Source organism: Lissotriton helveticus, chromosome 8 (genome assembly GCF_964261635.1).
Source record: "Lissotriton helveticus chromosome 8, aLisHel1.1, whole genome shotgun sequence".
Taxonomy (NCBI): Eukaryota; Metazoa; Chordata; class Amphibia; order Caudata; family Salamandridae; genus Lissotriton; species Lissotriton helveticus.
Window position 1 is genome coordinate 1,339,384,255 of NC_136069.1, and position 21,611 is coordinate 1,339,405,865.

The 21,611-nt window shown below is 44.7% G+C and overlaps 1 protein-coding gene across 2 annotated transcripts in view; it reads right to left on the reverse strand.

Moving 5' to 3' along the window:
- Positions 1–21,611, reverse strand: part of BLZF1 (basic leucine zipper nuclear factor 1) — an 80,118-nt gene that overhangs the window by 15,893 nt on the left and 42,614 nt on the right. For both annotated transcript variants that reach the window (XM_078658322.1, XM_078658321.1), the window contains exons 2-5: positions 16,856–16,936; positions 15,348–15,784; positions 12,180–12,379; positions 10,502–10,630 (exon numbers count right to left, since the gene is read on the reverse strand). In XM_078658322.1, coding sequence (XP_078514448.1) covers positions 10,502–10,630; positions 12,180–12,379; positions 15,348–15,784; positions 16,856–16,883 — 794 coding nt within the window. In that variant the 5' untranslated portion in view covers positions 16,884–16,936. The remainder of the gene's footprint in view (positions 1–10,501; positions 10,631–12,179; positions 12,380–15,347; positions 15,785–16,855; positions 16,937–21,611) is intronic.

A 21,611-nucleotide genomic window follows, 5' to 3' on the forward strand; every position in this document is an offset into this window, starting at 1 on the left:
TAGTGGTCCCTCCAAAGCTTCCAGCTGTCGGTCTGCTTGGAAAATACCTGGAGACCTAGGCATGGGCTGAGATAGAGCTGAAAACCCATGCAGCCGTGATGATGCACATCCCTGAGATGGTGTGTGCAAAGACCAGAGCACAAAGCCAAGCACAGGGTGAAAAAGAAGTGTTGGAGCCGGAAAGGATGGCTCAAACTTTTAACGGCTAAGGCGCTCGACCTCGGGAACTTGGTTCGAGTCTCGGTAACGACGCCAAAAAACCCCTGTGATTCTGGGCAAATCACTTAATCTCCCCGTGCCTAAAAAAAAAAAAAAAAAAAAAAAAAGAAAGTGTGTCCTCATGTAACGTAACTGGTGCTATGTAAAGCGCTCTGATAACTGATTCGGTTCGGTTCAAGTTCGCGCTATATAAAACTCTCAAAAAAAAAAAAAAAAAAAAAAAAAAAGAAGAATGGGGGGGCCAGCTTCTGAACAGCAAAACGTTCAGGACCCCTCTCCTCAGGGAGAGGGCTTGTCAACCCAAGAGAGAACTGAGTCCATGGAACTGAGACCTTACCAGGCTGAGCTCCTGGGCCCAGGGGGGCTCTCTATGGAAGCGTTGTGCCTTGGACAGCAGGTCTGCCCCACTCTTGAAAGCCTGCAAAAGCAAGCTCCTGCACAGGAAAAGGGAGATGTCGGTGGTTCCCAGAGAACTTACTGGGAGAAGGGACTCCTGTATACTGAGGCCAGAGACCCCAAACCTGGTGCCTAGGAGAGTGGTAGTGCCTCAGCTGTGCAGAGATCCTACTCACATTGGCCCATGACATCGCCTTAGCTAGGCATCCTGGCCAGACTAAATTAAGGGAAAGGCTTGTCAGTCACTTCTACTGGGCCCAGATGTCCCAGAAAGTGAGGGAGTGTCAGCTCCTGTGTCACCTGTCAGGCCAGTGGCAAAACAAGTGGACACCAAAAGGCTCCCTTAATTCCACTACCAGTGGTTGGGGTTCCCTTTGAAAGTGTTGGTGTAGACATAGTGGGTCCACTGGAGCCACCCACAGCCACAGGAAACACATTCATACTGGTAGTAGTGGATCATGCTACTGGGTATCCTGAAGCAAATCCCCTTAGGGATGCTACAGCTCCCGCAGTAGCCAAAGCCCTCATTGGTGTCTTCACCAGGGTAGGGTTCTCTAAGGAGGTGGTGTCAGACTGAGGTTCCAACTTCATGTCTCCATACCTGAATCACATGTGGAATTCGTATAAACTACAAAGTAACTACACCTTATTAACCACAAAGCAATGGCTTTGTTGAAAGATTCAATAAGACATTGAAATGCATGATCATAGGACTGCCTGAAAAACTCAAAAGGAGATGGGATTTCCCCTTGCCATGCCTGCTTTTCGCTTATAGAGAAGTGCCTAAGAAGTAAGTAGGGTTTTACCCCTTTAAACTCTTGCTTGGCCATTGTGTGAGGGGACCACTAAGCTCTTGTAAAATAAGGTTGAAAGAGAGGCCTCTCTAGGAATCTAAACATGATGTGGTGGACTATGTACTAGGCCTCCGTTCCAAGATGGCAGAATACATGGAAAAAGTTTCCAAAAATCTTTAAGCCAGTCAACAGCTCCAGAAGCTGTGGTATGACCAAAAAGCTACACTGGTGATATTCCAAGAAGTGTAAAAGGCGTGGGTTTTGGAGCATGTAGCACTAAGGGCCCTCCAGAAGAGATGGTGAGGCCCTTACCCTATACTTGAGAAGAAAAGTGAGGTCACCTACTTTGTTGACCTGGGCACTAGCAAGCACCCCAAGAGGGTGATGCATGTGAACCACCAGAAACGTTTCTGTGACAGGGCAGATGTGTCCATGCTGTTGGTCACAGATGAGGATCAGGGGACAGAGTGAACCTCTCACTGACCTCTCTCAGTCCAAAAGATGGGTCAGTTGATGGAGTTATCTACACAGAAACCCTCACTGCCAAACAGCAGGCCAACTGTAGGCCTGTCCTGCAAGAGTATGCTAAGCTCTTCCCTTAACCCCTGGACAGACACACTGGTGTACCCATGATGTCATCACTGGAGAACGCTTGCTGCCAAAACAAAGATATATTGGGAATCTGATCACGTTAAGGAGAGCATCAAAGCTGAAGTACGCAATATGGTGGAGTTAGGGATTATTGAGCCTCTGAAAGTCTATGTGCCAGCCCAGTGGTCTTAGGATGTAAAAAAGAGATGAGGTTCTGTGTGGACTATAGAGGTCTCAATGCTGTCACTAAGACATATGCTCACCCCATAACCAGGGCTGATGAGCTGATAGACAAGCTAGGGCAGCCACCTTTCTTAGCACCTTTGACCTAAATCAGGATCCAAAGAGAAAACAGCATTCCCCACACTTAATGGGCATTATCAGTTCACCGTTATGCCCTTTGGTTTAAAGGATGCCCCTGCCACCTTCCTAAGGTTGGTGAATCAAGTCCTTGCTGGGTTGGAGACCTTTAGTGCAGCATATATTGAGGATATTGCTGTCTTTAGCTCCTTCTGGCAAGATCACCTGGTCCACCTGGGGAAGGTTCTACAGGCCAGATGTATCTATCAGAATGAGTAAGCCGACCCCCTACTGGGCCCACATGATCCGGAATGGCGGATCTAGGGCTGCTTTGCTGCGTTGGCCGGGGGTTGGGAAGGAGAGGAGGAGGAGGAGGAGGAAGCTTGACGACCTCTAGGACGGGGTCTTTGTCTGCCTCTGTATGACTTGTACAGCGTGTTCTGCTGCTGCTGCTGAGGCTGCTGCTGCTGGAATGATCTGTAAGATCGAAAGGAAGATCGGCCAAATCCTCTGAAACGTCTTCCGGTAGTACCTCTGGATTGAAGGCCTAAAGATTTTGCAGTGGCCCTACTGTCCTTAAAACGTTCCAAGGCAGTATCAGCCTTCTTTCCAAACAGACCTGAACCATCAAAGGGTAAGTCCATTAAAGCAGACTGGACATCAGCCGAAAACTCCGAAGATTTGAGCCAAGCAGCTCTCCTAGTAGCCACAGAGGAACCCATGACTCTTGCCACCGAGTCTGCAGTGTCTAAACCACTCTGGATGACCTGTCTCGCAGCCGCTTGGGTGTCCGAGATTACTTCTTGAAAATCCTTCCTGTCATCCTCAGGAACCTTTGGAATGAGTTGTTTGACAGAGTCCATCAACGCATGGATATATCTCCCCATCAAACATGTAGCATTGGTTGACTTCAATGCCATGCTGGCTGAAGAAAAAACCTTTTTAGCATTTTGGTCCTGTTTCCTGGATTCCTTGTCTCCAGGAACCTGTGGAAATGCGCCAGCAGATTTTTTAGAACAGGCAGCCTGCACTACCAAACTCTCAGGGAGAGGATGCGTTGTTAAAAATGCAGGGTCATCCGGTGCAGCTCTATATCTTCTTGCTACCGTTCTAGAAACCGCTGGAGCAGTCAAGGGTTTTTTCCAGACCTCATAGACAGGTTCAGACAACGCCTCATTGAATGGTAACATAGGCTCGATCACAGATGAGGGTGAATGAAGTACCTCAGTTAAAATATTGGGTTTATAATCAGCTGTAGGCAGAGTTATATTTAGTAAACTCGCTGCCTTCCTAATCACAGTGTGGTAAGGCACCACATCCTTAGATGGAGCATTCGATACAGAAGCCAGCTCCCATTCAGGTGACAGTTCAAGACCACTGGCTTCACCTAACTCATCAAAGGGATCCTCAGAATCCTGTAATTCTCCTTCCTCAGTGTCAGAATACCCATACTTTTCCTCTTCTAAAAGTCTCTGGGCCTTTCTCCGAGACCTTTCTTTCACAATCGAAGTCAAAGGATTCGGAATCGACTCCGACGGGGTCGCTGCCGGCGTCGAGCCCGACGTCGGACGAGGCTTCTCGACACGAGGTCGGATAGAATCCTGCCTCGGAGTCACGGGTATCGGCGTCGATGGGATCGGCGTCGATGGAGCCGGCGTCGTGCGCTTCGGCGTCGACGACACCGGTGGTGTCGGAAAATGCCAATGCGGCGGTAGAGCCGGCATAAAGGGCATGAAGGGTGCAGGGGCATACGCCTGCGGAACCCCTAGGTTAAAGGCCATAGGACCCGTGGGACCAACAGGTGCACCAGACGGGAACATTGCCCTCGAATACACACCATACATGGCGTTCAGGAACTGGGAAGGATCCTGACCTGGAGTCGGAAACTCAGGATACGGACCTCTCGGATGTTCCCGGGGAGGCGGAGTCGATACGACGTCGACCTCTTCTTCGGGCGCCGGAGCCGGAGTCGATGAACCATCGGGTGCCGGAACTTCGGCTCCACCATCCCCCTGCTCCTCACCTTCATCCTCCTGACCAGAAGGATTTGATGGAATCGGAGATTGGACCTGTTCCTGAGGCTCGGGTGAAACTGGATGCACAGCCTCTTCATGTTCCGACTCCGAAACCTCCACTTCTTTACACACGAGCTTGATCTGTGACTTTGGTTTCGAGCTAGAGTCCTTCCCAGAGTGATGACGTGACTCATGGGACTTCCTTCTGTGTTTCTTCTTCGAAGACTTCGAAGCGTGAGCTGACGATGACTCCGAGTGTGACCTCGAACGAGACCTCGATCTCGAACTCGACCCACGAGATCGAGATTTTGACGACTTCTTAGCTTTTTTATTCTTGAGTTTCGCCATAAGGAGCTTTGTCTCCCTCTCTCTTAATGCCTTTGGAGTCATCTTTTTACAACAGGAACAGTCCTCGACATCGTGGTCCGAGCTCAAACACCATACACAGCATTCGTGGGGGTCGGTGATTGACATGGTCTTGCCACATTCACCGCAGGCTTTAAATCCCGTCTTCTTCGACGACATCTCGAAGAAAATGAAAGAAAGACACAATTACGAAGAAATAGTAACAAAGTTACTGGAAGCTACTACACGATCCCTGAAAACCGTTAGCGTCGACGACGCGGAAAAAAGGGAACTGATGTCATCACGCCGGCGTGGGCCTGTTATAGGCGCCGGTGACGTCAGCGAGGTCGCGTGCGATGCCGTGCCTCTGTGACGTCCGGATCCATGTCGGCGCGAAGCTACAAAAGAATTTCCGAATGTTGCTGACGCAAGGGGATATTCACAAGGTGAGGAATCCACACGGCAGATGTATCTATCAGAATATGAAGGCAGCCAAGTGCCAGATAGGGCAGGGTAGTGTTGTGTACTTGGGCCACCTTGTAGGTGGAGGCCAAGTGCAACACTTAAAATACAAGATCCAGACAATTCTGACCTGGGAAGCTCTAACAACCCAGACCCAAGTCAGGGCATTCCTGGGCTTGACTGGGTATTACAGGAGGTTTGTGAAGGGGTGTTGTTCCATTGTGAGTCCCCTCACAGAAATTACCTCCAAGAAGATTCCAAAGAAAGTGAACTGGACAGTTAGTTGCCAAAAGGCTTTTGACACCCTGAAAGAGGAAATGTGCTCAGCACGTATTCTCAAAGCTCCAGACTACTCCAAGAAGTTCATTGTGCACCCAGATGCATTTGAGCTAGGACAGGAGTGGTCCTATCCCAGACCAATGATGAAAGCCAAGAACAACCTGTTGCTTTTAGAAGCAAGAGACTACTCCCCAGGGAACAGCGTTGGAGGCCTTAGCTGAAGTTTGAACCCTGAAGAAGCTGAGATCCTACCTGTTTGGGACTCACTTCCTAATACTAAGTGACCACAGACATCTCAGATCTCTAATGCAAATTAAAGGTGAAAACCCAAAACTGTTAAGGTGGCCCATCTCTCTACAGGAAATGGACTTTACAGTGGAACACAGACCATGGATTGCCCATGCCAATGTAGATGGGCTTTCCAGATTATTTCTCTTAGACAATGAAGACTGTCTTGTGAAAGGCTAGTCTCATCCTCCTTCGGGCAGGTGAGGGGGTGGGGGTTGTGTAGGGAAGTGAACCTTTTTGCATGGTTATCCCTAACTTTGTTCCAGATACCTGATGCCAACTTGATTGAGCCTGTGCTGGGACCTTGCTAATCAGGCCCCAGCACCTGTGTTCTTTCCCAAAACTGTACCTTTGTTTCCACAATTGGCACACCTCTGGGGCACATGCAAGTCCCTTGTAAAATGTATCCTTGGTATCAAGGGCCTTGTAACCAGAGAGGGCCTCTGAAGGCTGCAGCATGTATTGTGCACCCTCAGAGACCCCTCACCTTAACACCCACACACTGCCATTTCAGGCTGCGTGTTTTGGTGCAGACCAAACTGAAGAGTCGACATGGCTGTTTGCCATGCCCACCATCACTGCCTGTGGCATGGATCAGTCATCTCTTATATCAACTCATGGTGAGGATTGAGTAATGAAGGCACAATGTTTTTATTCTTTGCACTTCTTAAACCACCATTTTTAAATCATTGTGTATAACAAGCTTTTACAATCTTTTACGATTTTTAACAAAATCAAATAAAAGTATTATTGACTGACTGACAGTCATCTCTATAGCAAGCCTCACAGCCCTAAGTCAGGTGCACCATACTCCAGGTGAGCTGCATGAGCAATATGCCCCTGCAGTGTTTTAACTCATTCTGGGACATTAGAAGTGCAGTGAAGCCATTTTGAGCACATGGGCTGGATGTTTGTCAACACAAACCCCACAGCTCCATAATGGCTTTACTGAAGACTGAGAAGTTTGGCATCAAACCTTTCAGCATAATAAACCCACACTGATGCCAGTGATGGATTTATTATAAAATGACCTCAGGGGGCATCTTAGAGATGCCCTCTGAAAAACGACCAACCTCTAGTGTATTGGCTGACTGGTCCTCGCCAGCCAGCCACCACCAGACAGGTTTCTGACCTTATGAGGTAAGAGCCTTTGTACTCTTGGAAGTCAGAAACAAAGCCTGCTCTGGGTGGAGGTACTTCACACCTCCCCCCGGCAGGAACAGCAACACTTGGCGATGAGCTTCAAAGGCTCTCACCTTGTGATGTGCTGATTTGGGCAGCTGCAACTAGTGGAGATGCTCGCCCCCTGTCCAAGCCCCACTTTTGGGGGCAGGACAGGCAGGAACATTAGTAAGCAGAGTAGGAGTGTCCACCTTAGCCTGGCACACCCCTAGGATCACCAGGAGCTGAGGTGAACCCCTCTCTTAGAAACTCATCTTAAATTGGAAAATTAGGGAATAGGGAGGGGGCACCCAAAGGGTGTAGTCACCCTAAGGGATAGTAGACCTTGGCTTGGCTACTGCCCTCTAACCGCAGTAAAGCCCTTAAAATCAGTATTTAAGGGCTCCCCCGAACCTTGTTCCTCAGGTTTGACGACCTACGAAGAAGGAGAACCGAAGAGCCGTGCAGCAGTGGAGAAGACGACGAAAACTGAATTTGCCCAAGCCCTACCGCCCGTCTCCCCCTTCAGTGACAAAGACTCTAGTCTCCTGTGGACACCAGATTTGTCCAGCAAAGAAATCAACACAAGGACTCCGCTTCCAGACGGATCCACAACACCTGCACCACTCTGCACCCGACGCTCATGGCCCAAGTCCAGGTGGAACCTTAGGGACCAAGCAGAGCGCCTCGCAGACCTGGGTGTTCCCAGGCCTCGACAGTGCGATTTTATTTTAGGGGTTCGGGCAGTACCCCCCAGCGAGGCAGCTCGACAATTTTGCTTATAAAATTCAAAATATTGTAGTAAACTCGGTTTATCAGGTGTGCAGGTCTACACAACCACAGACCAAGTCCAGGTGGCCCACCGACCCAGTGAAGTCTCTCTGGCGATCCTGACCTTGGATCTAGCGTTGGGCTCCTGACCCCTAAAGACACCCCTGCACCGCAGCCCCCGTCCCAGGAGTGCCCAACCAACAGTGTCCCAGCAGTCCCCCACTATCCAACTTCCCTCGCCAGTCGTGGGATTCTTCCAGCCAAACTTTGGAACAGAGACTGCAGCTGTTTTCCCCAACTGAGGATCTCCATTGGTTTCAACGCAGCGTAGGACACCTCCTTTGCCCTCTGCACCCGGCCGCCCCTGCGCCGCTGGTGGTGCAGCCTCAGTGCTCTTTGGTGGCCCGTCCAGTGCGGATTTTAACTCCCAGGGCATGTGTCCCTGAACCGCAGGTACTTACCTGTAACCGGTGCCTCTTTGAGGTGCCCCCAGCCTCCATAGGATAACATTGGGCTCAGTGACTTCGGCATCCGGGCGCCCCAGAGCAGCTGGTGGCACAGTACCTAACTTGGTCCGACCCTTGCCTAGTGTTGACCAAAACCCCTGGAGCCCGAAACTCAAAACTATTTACTTACCTGTTTTTTTCCCATAGGATTGCATTGGCCTCTCACTGTATTTTACTAAGTGTGACCCTGCATTCAAAGTATCTCTTTCTGTACTGAAAAACCTTTCATGCAAATGTAAAGTATTGTTTGATGCTATACAAACCTATTGCCAGTAATTTGAAAGTATAGCATAAAAGTGTACTTGCCTATAGCCGAGTTCAACTTCGTTCCTAGAAATAAAAGTAACTAAAGTAATATTTTTCTACAAACATTGGCCTGGAGTCAGTGAGTGTGTGTTCCTGCCTTGTAAGAATATGTACACCAAATGCATTCACACTACCCTCTGATAAGCCTAACTGCTCAACCTAGCTACGACTAAATTGAAAGTAAGGTATTATTTACTTTAACCTCTGCCATACCTTTGAGGACTCACTGGACTCTTTTTGGTATAGTATATACAGAGCCAGCTTCCTACAAGGTGGTTGGTAACATACACAACCAAACTTGTAGACTGGGCACTTCAGAAATTATAATTTGGTTCCAAGACAGACAGGGTTGCTTTACTACAACTGTACCAATTGGGGCCTTATGCCTCTGTTGTCCTGGGGACGCATTACTAAAGGGCGCAAACGCAGCACCAAGTATACCCCTTTAGCATTAGATCCTTGAGGAAATTAGGCCGAGAAAACCAGGTCTTGCATAAGGAAGTAGTGCAGGCTACCAATTCAAAACTCAATTAGCATACTGGCAACAGTTAATAAACTGAGGCCCAGCAAGTACTTTCATTTACATTTTTTAAAAAATACTTAAAACTCTACATACATCAAACAGTAACATCCGAAAGTATGACTTCAGGTTCTAGAAGATGGTAAGACTAAATAGTGAATATTAACCAGGGTAGTCAGGTAGTCAACTCTTAGGTGACCTATGGAGGGCATAGAGGGATTGCCTCCTTGTACTTAATGCTGCCAGAGAGGCTTTCAGTGGTTGCAGGGAGCAGCCACGCGCCACTGGAAAAAAGAATGCCAGTGGGGGCGGACTCTCGCCATGGGATCCTCCGTATTTCTCTGTGACCTTTCACCAGGGTCATGCTGGACAAAGAATCCCACCAGCAATACAGGGCCTATGCAGGATCAATCCCTGGGGAGCCAGAAGGGCATCCAGGGCACACCCAGGGGTGTGAAGGTGGGAGTTCATTGGCGGATTACAATTTCCATAAAGGGCCATGCACCTGGATCCTTGGGACCACTGGAGGTGAATGATGGATGTTCCCAAGTGAGAGGACCTACCCACAGTTTGAGGCTCTAAACCGCTGCAGAGGACAGAATTTTGGCTCCTGAGCAGTTAGACAATATCTCTCCAGCCGCTGAACTGACTTCAGTGAGGGAGAGCTCGGTATTTCCTGTCAGAGCCTGTACAATAATGTTACAAAAGGAGAAAGACCTTCCTTACCTGGTGACTACACAAAACTGCCTGCAGCACAACTCTAGTGAAAAATACGACTAGAAGGAGCTGGGCTGTCGCTGTATTTCAAACAGGGTCCTGTTCTCCGTCTCCACTCACAGTGGCCTAGCAAGGTGTCTGGTTTAGCACCAAATAACACCCCCTCTGCCAGTCTCATCCTCAAGCTGTCCTGCCAGCCATACACAGGATCCTGCACATAGTAAAGCAACAAATACATACTCCAATCCCACTCACTCTGCTTTAATGATATGCAGCACATGTACCTGGACAACCCATGTCCCATATGGATGAAGTGAGGGGTCTGACTGGAAGACCTTTTAAAATGGGTGAGGCCAGTAGGCAACTCTCCCACTGAAGGCAACAGGGACAAATGTGTGTTCCTTCTACTATAAAAGTTGTTGTCACGACAACCCGTTCTTCTCAGCCCAGTGATAAGACAGTAGACACTCTCAGAAAAGATGGGTAGACTTGGTCTGTCCCTCCAGACCACAGAAGGCCTACGGGACGCACAATAATATGTGCACGGAGGTGAAAAATCAAACGACAAATATGCTGTAAGGGGAACTTGGGGAATCGAGTACGCACTACTGAGGCTTGTAGGGGGAATTGCCATCCCAACAAATAACTTCCTAAAAGATCACATTCACCTACACATTTCATAACCTATACATTCTCCAAACGAGAAATAAAGGATGAGAAAAGATCATAAACACCACTTAAGAAAGTTAAGAAGCTGTGTTACAAGTTAAACATACATAAGTGACTAAAATATGATATGCTGGGCAATAGTAAAACATTACAAAATCTTACTTGTGCGTTTCAGTCATCTCATTCCTAAATTGCTCACGTTCACTCAACAGATCTTGAATTGCCCCCTGCGCATCTCTTGTCTGGCGCTGTAGAATTGTTCTGGCATTGGTCAGCTCATCCGCCATCACTCTGTTAATAAAATCAATGGAACATATCACTGACCGCTCACTAATTAATGTTACTAATAAAACACATTTTTTTTAAATGTAAATCCTTTCAAGTAAGCGTCATACGGCCCTTCTTGAGTGTGTGAGGAAGGGAAGCTAAGAGGCACCAAACTTCAGCTCTCCGCCGTATCCGGTTAACTATCTAGCATAAGAAGGGCATGTTAGCCTGAAAGTAGTAAATTATGTCAATATTGAGGAGCAGAGTCCATGTTAAATGGTTTGTAACAGGGAGTGTGTCAACAATACTTACACAATACAGTCAAATTACGAAAAGACTAGGAAACAAAGTCATTTGTAGCATTTCCTTTTGCAACTGCATTAGTCTGACAAGTTGCCATTCTTAACCTGAAAACTATGGAAACTGGTCATAGATTCCATTTAGAAAGGAATTAGCATTAAAACAGTTTCTTCCACCATACAGGATGCTTCATCTCCAGCGTCCAACTCTGCAGGTCCTCTCAAAAACAGAATTTTGGTAACCTTCTGTCCCACTTAGGCTTCATTATTGGCCAGCTGCAGTGACATTCAAGCGTCACGAGCCGCATTACTGCTTATACTAAAAAGACTTGCCAGAACGAGCTTTATTACTTTGGCGAATATGCACTAATAGAATTTAAATCCAATGGAAGAGGTGAACTTGATCATCACAGAGAGGAACAATCATTAGCAATGCATTAGGACTCGCATTTACGAGAGTTTGTGAGCTATTGGCAATGCAATAGCTTAAACTCTCACAAATGCGAGACCTATTGAACTGCAAATTACTACCACCCATACGGCGCTTTCACATTCATGGAGGTCACGCCCCTTTCTTTAGACAAGCCGCGTCAAAAGAAAGGGGCGTGGCCTACATTAAAGTAAAATCGCGGCAAGGGGCGCTTTGACAAAAAATAGCATCTCTTTGTGAAGTTGACAAACATGTTTTTTTGTGTGCAAAATCGCTAATGCTGCACTTTCACTTTAATAGTGGCTGCGCACCTTTCTTTAGATGCAGCTTGTCTAAAGAAAGGGGTGCAGCCTCCATGAATGTGAAACCGCTGCATGGGCGCTAGTAAACAAATAAAAACAAAAAATAAGCACGCGCGTCTGCTATACTTAAAGCGGACCGCGCTGCTAAAATAAAGAAAAAAAAGCGGACGCTATACTTAAAGCGGATCACTATTAGTGAATGAAATAAAAGCGGGTAGTGTGCTGCGAAGTAGTGGCTGGTATAGGGGCAAATCATTAAACAAAATAGTGCTAACAGCAAAGATAAAGCCAACCCTGTAACACGACAAGTAAAAGTTCCATTCGTTATGGGAGGTAACAAATGCAGACAAGGCGGTACCAAGGAGTTACTAACAAGCCTAATAACGACTCGGAAGCCAGCGTTTACGAACGACAATGACACAAGCCAATTAAAAATATGGAGGGGGAGTGGGCGGTGCTTCAAAACCATACTCCAATACTGCATGCCTCACAGCAGCGCAGGCACTGTCCAGGTTTGACCTAAAATTGGAGGTACAGCTCACCTGCTGGCCAGAAACTTGCTGCGCCAGACGTCACACTGTATGGACATTCGCTCCAGTTGTTCCGAGAGCTGTGACATATTCCTCCCGAGGGCCTCGTTCTCTAGAATCATCTGATTTCTTTCTCGAGCCATGCGCTCAAAATGATACTGCAGATCATCACCCACAGATGCAACAAGTAGCTTTTTCAACTCACGATTCACCTGTAATTGCAGTAAACATTTGTTTAATAGGTCATCACTTTCAAAACTTAAAACAATTATCTATGTAGATCAAACAAAATTATATGTTAAAAAGAAGCCTACCTTAAGCTCAGCCTTCTCCCATATAGGACCATGAGCACCAGATTCATAACAGGATTTCAGGAAATGCAACGATTTTGTTAACGAACAACTATAATAATAGTATTATCTTTAACCGTAATGCAGAAATTTGGCTTGGACCGGGTCCCCCAGAACTTAAGCTGGGCTTCAGTGTTTTAACTTCATCGATGGTGGTGATGGAACCACTGCGTCACCAGCCACGGACGCGCTGTGCTGGTGACAGAGTGGCTCCGTCACGGCCTTGCCGCCGCATTTCGCGCCTGCGCGGCGCGTTCTACTGAGCGGGCGGGCCGTGACGGACCCACTCCGTCACATGTACAGCGCGCCCGAGGCTCGTGACGGAGTGGTTCCGTCATTAGCATGGCGGCACCGCGCGGCCCCCCTCCCCCCTAGCGCTGCGGCGGAATTACCGCCGCAGCCATGGGGTTAACTAAACTGACCTATGGCTTGTAGGACAGTGCATGGGCCAGACAGCATTTATAACAATGATAAAATCGCAGACATTTTGGATTTACTCTGTGTTGTATTCATCCTAATTCTCAATCTTTACAGTGCTAGTGTCCTTTCTATATTCTTGGTGACCAGGGGTATTTATGATGAGCACAAACACGAGATGGAATTTACGGAATACTGAAAACGTGTACAAGAATGCAGAGTATTATCCAAGAATGGCACTCCGCTCAGTTTGTCTTAACACAGATCCAACAGGTCCCTTACTGGGAGACACTTGATTTTGAGTCTTAGAACGGTCTTGAGTAATGCATTTTGTAACATCTAAATGGAAATGAAAAGTCTTTTACTGTAACTTGAAATATATAAAAGTAGCATTGGGACACCGGGAGATAACGTAAGTTGGAAGCAGTGAAAAGGGGCCACCTCTACACTTGCTTTAAAGAAGAAATTCATGAATCAAACACAGAGAATAAGTCCGTAATTAATCAGCACTGTTCTAAACTGAAAAATACTAATTACACCACAGTGCTCCAGAAACATTCTAGGGAAACTCATAACGAACATCACCTCCTCCTAGCAATGCAATTATTTGAATCCGCCTTATTAAATCCCCACCTTTTCTTAAGCCTTCGGCGTGCTTGCTCTTCTCATCACCAAACACATTCTAAACAGAGCTTGAATCCTGGAAGACCGACCCCTACTTTATATCTCTAGGTAACTGCAATGGTTTAGTGCAGGGCCTTTTGCTTAGGTTCTGGAGCACTTGATGGTGACTGGGACATATCTGTGATAATCCAATATTTTGTTAGGGCACTTGAACCCCTAGGCAAAGAATGACAGAACACGGATGACCACCAACCGGATAACTAAGATATATTCCCTTTGGGCGACAGACTCTCCAGGGGTAATGAGAATGAGCAGTTCAGGATTATTGTAGGGCAGGGAAGATCTGGCCTTCGAGGACACCACCGTCCTACAAAGTGATAGTTCCCTAATACTCCTCCCATGTTGTCCAAGTGAAGGAGGAAAGGGGCCTCGTCAATCAACCCCCTCCGATCTGAACAAGGGAAGAGTGTTTGGGGTTCCAAGTGAAAACAGACACAATTCTTCTGTTTCCTATCTGATATCATTTGAGAACTCTCGGTAGAAAATATTTAGAATAGCAATAGTAGGGTACATTTGAAAAATGGGGATCTTTTTCACAGAGAGGTTCTTAGTGACAACAAACAGACACAGGGAGCGAAGCTCGAGTTGTCTATGATGTGACTCAGAAGCCGCAGGTTAAAAACATCCCCATTATTCATATGTTACACATCTATAATTAAAGGCTGTATATGATTTAAACTAATCGTCTGCCTCGGCTTCCAACATATAAGCAGGGCAGAAGGAGTAATAGGGGTGTTTTAAAAGTGCTGTAAATATATGCGAGATCTTGGGCTGCGAACTATATTGAATCATGGTATGGAGACATTTTAATGTTTATATGTTTGTAATTCTATAAACTGTAAGTACATGGCGGTGAAATCTATATTATTGAAGTGTTGTTTTAAGCTATTTTAAAAATATTGTCTATTTTCTATGAATTGTGTGTATATTTCTATAAGAATGTATTTCTTGGAAATAAAGTATTATGGACTTCGAGTATTAGGGGTGTGATATATAACATACCAAAAAAATGTTTTAAAAACCTCGCCTCCTGACACCTAACTTGTACACCATTGAGGGTACCTGCCCTCCCTCAAATTAACACTCCCCAAATAAAAAAACAAATAACAAAAGAAACGGCCATCTTTCAGCCACCCCACCAACCTGTGGCAAAAGCCTCCCCCCCACCCCACCTGAACTGAAGAATTATTATGTAGCCTTCTGCCACCTACCCCATCACCCTCTGACCATTCCATCACCACCCACCTTAATGCTGCGCTCACCGCTCTCACTTTAAGAGTGGAGAACCAGCACCGTACTGACGAGTGGCTCTAAGAGCTACTCGTCCGCAAGGATTCATTTTCCTAATCTCTACCACCCAAACCTGCTACTCAACACCACTTCAAGGTTCCCACGCTCTGCAAACAGAAAAGTAGTGTTAACTACCGGTGGTCCAACGACCTTAAGAAGGCAATGCACTGCCTGCTTTCTTTCAGGATTCATGGGACCCTGGAACATTAATAAAAGCCCCCTAAACATATCTGTTATGCCTGCTTCATCGAATAAAGGCCAAAATCTCAGCCAACCTAAAAAAGGTTCTAGGTCTCTGTATTGGGTTTGACAGTTTGCAGTTCAAAGTATAACTAAAATTGGCCTCCAGTGCCTGTCAGATCAACTCCTCTGTACTCAAATCCTATGAATGAATGAATGAATGAATGCATGTGCACAGGTACTTTCCAAAATATCTCACCTCTGTTTGTATACGAAGTTGGTTGCACAGACCTTCTTTATCTTGTAATAATCGCTTTTCCGAATATTTGAGTTTTTCCAGCGTGATTTTCAGATCCGCCAATTCTTTCTTTGGATCAGTTACGCCATCTGCCTGGACAAATGTTTCCGCTTTATGATGCTTGGCATATTCCACTGAAGATGTGCTTTTCCCAGGAACAGTATGGATAATAGAAGCTTTGGGAACTACGATCCTTACAGCTTCAATCTCAACGGACTTGTCACTTTGGATTTTCCCAAACTGGAGCACCCCGGGACTGAGGGAAGGTGAAGGGGGTGGTGCAGCTTTCCTTCGAGGACTGTGGTGAGTGTGAACTGGAGAACTCGTCTCTACAGCTTTAGAAGGGTTCTCTGTTTCCATTCCATCTCCAGGGCCACGGATTGGAGCAGAGGTCCGCACTAGAACAGTCATGTGAAGAAAACATTGTTATTTACCAGCTATTCATTCGGAGTAGTAGCAGTTCAGATGTTTCCATTCCTATAGAAACCACAGAGGAGCATACAAGATTCACCTTAACATCAAGGCACAAGCCAGACTGAACAACCTGTAAAGTTGACATGCCCAGCATTCACTCACCCTGGCAATAATTTACAATTTTCAGAACATACAATAACTTTGATTTTTTAACTACTTTAACATATATTATTTCACATACAACATGTACATACAAATAAAGATTCCATAATTACAAACAACAAAATGCACTTTTCTTGTGGGGAAGGGGTTGGAAAGGAGTTGCCTCGCATATTTGCAGCTGCCAAGCACTCCCTAAAGACAAGAAGAGTGGGGATCAATGACAGAGGTGTTGGGGGAGGGGTAGATGTGAAGTAAATGCAGACAAGATGCTGGGTTAGTGGAGAAGGTGCCAATCAGTAAAGAGGGTGTGGTGCCTAAAAGTGACAAAAGAGAAAGTTGCATAGGTGTGCACATTAAGGGAGCGATACAGAGTAATAGAAAAAGCGCAGGAGCGTGTATTGTACTGAGAAAGCATACCAGAGCTAAAAAAAAACACACATGCGCTCACAGAAAGCTGAAGAAAAAATGTAGTTCCCAGAATGTAAGCAGAGGAAAGTTACAAGACCTCAAAAAACAAAAAGATGGTGAAGAAGCTCAAGGAAAGGGACATTCAAAACAGAAGGAAGGGAAGCCAATGAATAAGAAGCAAGCGAATGAGACCGAAGAAAAACCCAACGAATAACAAGCCAACCCAAAGCCCACTGAGGGTACTAGCATTGTCAACAATATGTCTACAACAACACACAGCTAAATGATGTCTGTAGCGAACACCTAAACGTTATAATAATTACAATTTTATTTGTTAAATAATGTGTGATAACTGTTATTAAACAATGCATCCATATCTATTCAGATATTCTGATTAAAAACAGTGATTATGATTTTGTAGAAGAGGGAGTGAAAACATAAGACATATCCCAATTCACAAGCGCGTTAATCATTAAAATACTTACTTTTTGTGGTTTCTTGAACAGCGGTCATCTTAATGCCTAACTAAACTCTTCCCTTGAGTGGAAGACGCCAACAACTGCTCACTGTAAAAGAAATGAGCAATACTTTTAAATATTATCAACACAGCAGCAGCAAGAAACTGTTTAGGAAAGGAGGTATGACGAGACTGATAGATAAACATTTTCTTAGCTAGAATGTAATTTATGAAGAAAATACATACATGTAAAGCATAAAGTGTTTCAAACGGACAACCAGTAGGGAAAGAATGGGTACAGGAACGTTACAAATATATTCAATACTCATACAGGTGCAAGTCCAACCAATCGGATTTAATATCAATTAAAAATCCCCTTTAAGGTTGGCTTTCACAATTTTTCTCAGTAGCGACTGTTAAACTCTAGGTCTGCAGTCTTCTTTGTTCTACACATATGGTAGGTAGGTATCTTTGTACCTCTGTGCAAGATAAAGAAACAAGCATTGGCTAAGCCAATAGGTCTGCTTTGATGTGTGAAAGTAAGTGAACCTCATTTATGCATGCTGGTGCTGATTTATTAAAGACATATAGGGAAATCTAGCCCTCGTAATCATTCAATACGTGTCTTAACTTGACGCAAGGATCAAACAATTTACTGATGTCTGATCTTTATTAAATTTTTCTTTTCAAGAAAGCCCAAATTTTCTTACCACAAGTCATAATAAAAGGACACAATGTAATCAAAGTACATTCGATTTCTCACCCAAAAACATTTTTAGACATACAGATACCACATGAATAAAGCAATATTCAAAAACAACAGACAAACAAAAGGCAACACTTGTTTGATACATCAGTTCATGCTGCTTAACAATGAAACAAGGCTTGATTTAGTCTGTTCTCATGATTTACATAGAGCCCCATCCCTGCCGAACGCCGCATTAAGTGCACTTGCCGCTTGTGGAAGGTACGCTTTCCTTTCATTCTAACGGTTTCGTCGTTAATAATGGTATATCTAAATGGTTTTTCATTCTGCTTTTAAGCCCTGCTAACAAGTGCTTTTAAATATTTGTTTTTGTAGCGAGAACCAAAAGCCATAGACGCGCTACAAACACTTGGCTGCTAATTAGTGCTTCAGGCGGAGAATTTAATAAAAAAAAGACCGCGTAGACCTGCTACAAGGGCCGTTATTTCTTTTCTGGAGCCCTTGAACAATTATAGCTTGGTGATCTAGCTAATTGTAAACCAGTTCCTTCTTCCATCAATGTATGAGGTTTGACTGTAGTATGATTGGTAGCACGAGAGCAAGTTGGTTTGTATGTCTGGCACCATGGGGTATATATATTTACTTGTTGCTTATTTTTATGATTCTATTGTGTTTCTTATGAATTTGTGTAATCAATAGATGTGTTTTCTATAGAATTGTCTGATTTATAACAATATTTATATGAATTTATATTTACAAAAAAGAGAAATAATAAATACAATTTTTGAATGATTTCTGTTTAGTATAACCTTTTTTCTGTCACGGTTTTTTGATATTTATTGATGCATTTACATAATTGAAGTATACGGCCGTTGAAGGGACTCTTTCCATTTCTAGTTTATAAAAAAAAGACCATACATCAGTAAATTATTGTTTGATCCTAGCGTCAAGTTAAGACACGCATTGAATGATTACGAGGGTTAGGTTTCCCTATATGTACATACATTTCAGGCCCTGCCTGACCCTTGTCCCAATTTGGGCCAAACTCCCCCTTTTTGTAGTGATTTATTAAAGACCGCATTATTGGATTAGCCTTAGCCGGTTTAATAGTATATATGCAGCACTACAGTATGCAAAATGAGAATTTTGACCAAAGCGTTTTTAAAGAAGCAATTTTTAAACTGGCAAAGCCAATAGGTTGCACCTTTGAGACCTCCTCACTGTGCCAATGCTGTGCAGCACCTGCAACACATTGAGATGCGATGAGTCATGGTGCTACTGGTGCTGTGGCGATCAGTAGGCGAGCATGTGTAAGAGTCAACCCGCTTATGTGTTTCCCAACTGAATGACGCTGCAGCAACAAATGATGGACGGAAAGCTGAATGACTCGAACATTCAGTCCCAGTCAAGATATCTGGGTTAAATCCATTGTTCTGTTGCTCACTACACCACCCCAGTTTGTCCCCAGCCATATACAAAATCAGTCTTGATCCTGCTCCTCATGGGAACAGTCCGGATAGAACTGCCAAGCCAAGTCCTCCCTGGACCGGACACAAGCATCCTTGGTTCGATTTCGGGGTATTACCCCATATCAGCCAGGCTCTTGACTTGGTTCTGGTCAGCTCTTTTTCCCCTTCCCCTGGGTTTGGTCCAAACTATGTAGGGTGTCAATTGCAAGGTTCCTTTATGTGGACTGCAGGCAAGGCCCTTTGAAATGTAATCAGGGCAGGGTACAGCTCCTCCCCAGTCATCCTATCGGGAAGAACCACTCCCCTTGCAGCTATTCTTTGGGCCTATGCCTGGAAGCAATACACAAAATCATAACAGGAGAACCATCCAGTCACACGGGCAGAAATGCAACTTTGGTTTCTACAGGAAAATATAAACTTTTTATACTTAAAATCCGACTTCACCATTAAAGAGGATTTTAAAATACAATTAATTTGAATGTAAACCGCATATCTCGATTTGCTCCCAATCTGCAGTTAGCACTTAACCGTAAAAAGGCATTCCGGCATTAGTATATGGAAGGGATAGGCCTTGCAACCGTGAAAAATGATTTTAAAAGTATTTCCATGTCTGGACATGTAAAATGTAAGCACACATGTTCTACTTTTTAAATACCATGCATCTTGGCCTCTAAGCATTTATAGCATAGTATTGGGGTGACTTATAAGTATTAAACCTTTTTCCAGGCCCAAAAGTTTTACTTTACCAGGTTGAAATGGTAATTTAAAACTGGACTATAGGCTGCAGTGGCAGGCCTGACACATGACAAAAGCTAATTTAGTTGGTGGCATAATGTGTGTTACAGTCCATTAGTAGCATTTAATTTAGATGCCCTGGGTGCATGCAGTACCCTAATATTAGAAACTTACAAGTAAATTAAAATGTACCAATCAGGTGTAAGGTAATTTTACAGACCCCCCAGGACATTGCGGCATGGATTAGCAAATTTAACGGCACAAATATGACATTTTAGCTGCATTGTTGCGGCACTATATTTTACTCATAATCATTCATTTTCAGCTTTAAAACAATGGAAACTGTTTTAGCAGAGTATTCCACTTTGAAATCGGCCCTGATGTGATGTCATTTCATGTGATGTCCCTTCCACTACCCCAAGCATTTTAGTGAATTGACGTCCATGCTCTAGTTAGCCATGTTATCCCCTCACCTTCCATGTCCAATGTGACTGTATTTAAAAAAGATCTTGATGTGTTGAGACAAACCATACTTTCATATATTAAAGCAACTTCTGAATTTGAAAGGTTTATTAAAAAGGGCTTTCTATTTGAGCTTTTACGTACAGAGTTAGCAAGAAATAAATATACTTGAAAAAAATAAAATAGCCTATTTCCGTGATTTATTGTAGTACAACTTTGCTATAACATGAAGTATAACATGAGTATATGGGCCGACGTTGAATGTTTGCTTGGCCCATGTTAACAGCTCATAAATCTCTTGTGTTCCTCTTATAACTGCTGGAGAAGTTTTGTGATGCATGGATTGATGGTGTACGTGTTATCTCCCTGCTTAGGAATGAGAGATCGGCTGCTGGCACCCACAATGTTTATTATGTGTCTTCCATAATGTTTATTATGTGTCCCCGTCCATTAATTTTTATATGATTTTTGCAGCTGTAATCTAAGACGCTTGTTCTCATTTCTACCCTTTACATTTGCCAGTATGCACCAAAGTCACACTTTTTGCATATTCCGTGCCCTAGTGAGCCACGGGCATGACACTTAATGTATAAGGTATTCATAATGCTCTGCAGCCGCTAGCTTCAGAACCGGAAGCTTTGACGATCCCCTTGGCGGCCCGTCCTCTGGGAATGGCTCTCTTCTGCTCCGTTCTGTCCACTGCAAGGGATCCAACGTCGTTCGGATTCCCTGGAGCGCCTGGACATGAAAGTGCAGGCAGCTGTGCGGTGCCCAACCAGCCAGCCCCATGTGCATGCATGTGTGGCCATGCTTTACTACAAGCTACCCATCCGACATCCGCACTACCTGCTGCAGACATACATTAGTGTCGGCCCACGTCCCCTTAAAGCGGGCCGAACCCTTATTCATGGTGGGGGCTGCGTTAGACCAGGGGTCTCTAACCTTCTCTGTAAGCAGACCTACTTCCGTGCAATGAAAATCATACCGAGCTGCTAACATTATTAGTGTTTTTTATACTGACTACATCAGACAAGATTATTTTAGTGGCCACCCCATTCATGATTACCAGCAGTTAGTTGTCGGCCTCAGTGCTTCATGAGGGGTTTCCAGCAGTAATGTAACAAGGCTTTGCCAATTTGGAATGCCTTTACATGTATAATACATACCAGACATAGCTGCAATACCCCTGGCACCAAGAGATAATATTAATAATAATTCTGCCCAATGAGTTATTGAACACATCAATCAATTAATAAATTTAGCAAATAGAACCATTTCTCAAAACATCAGCTCATGAGCTATGAAAATACACATATTTTCGTTTCAAATACATACTTTTCAGTTTTGGTATGTGCATTTTAATTCAGCCTAGCAAATCTTCTCATTTAGTATGTTGCATTGCACACAGGTAA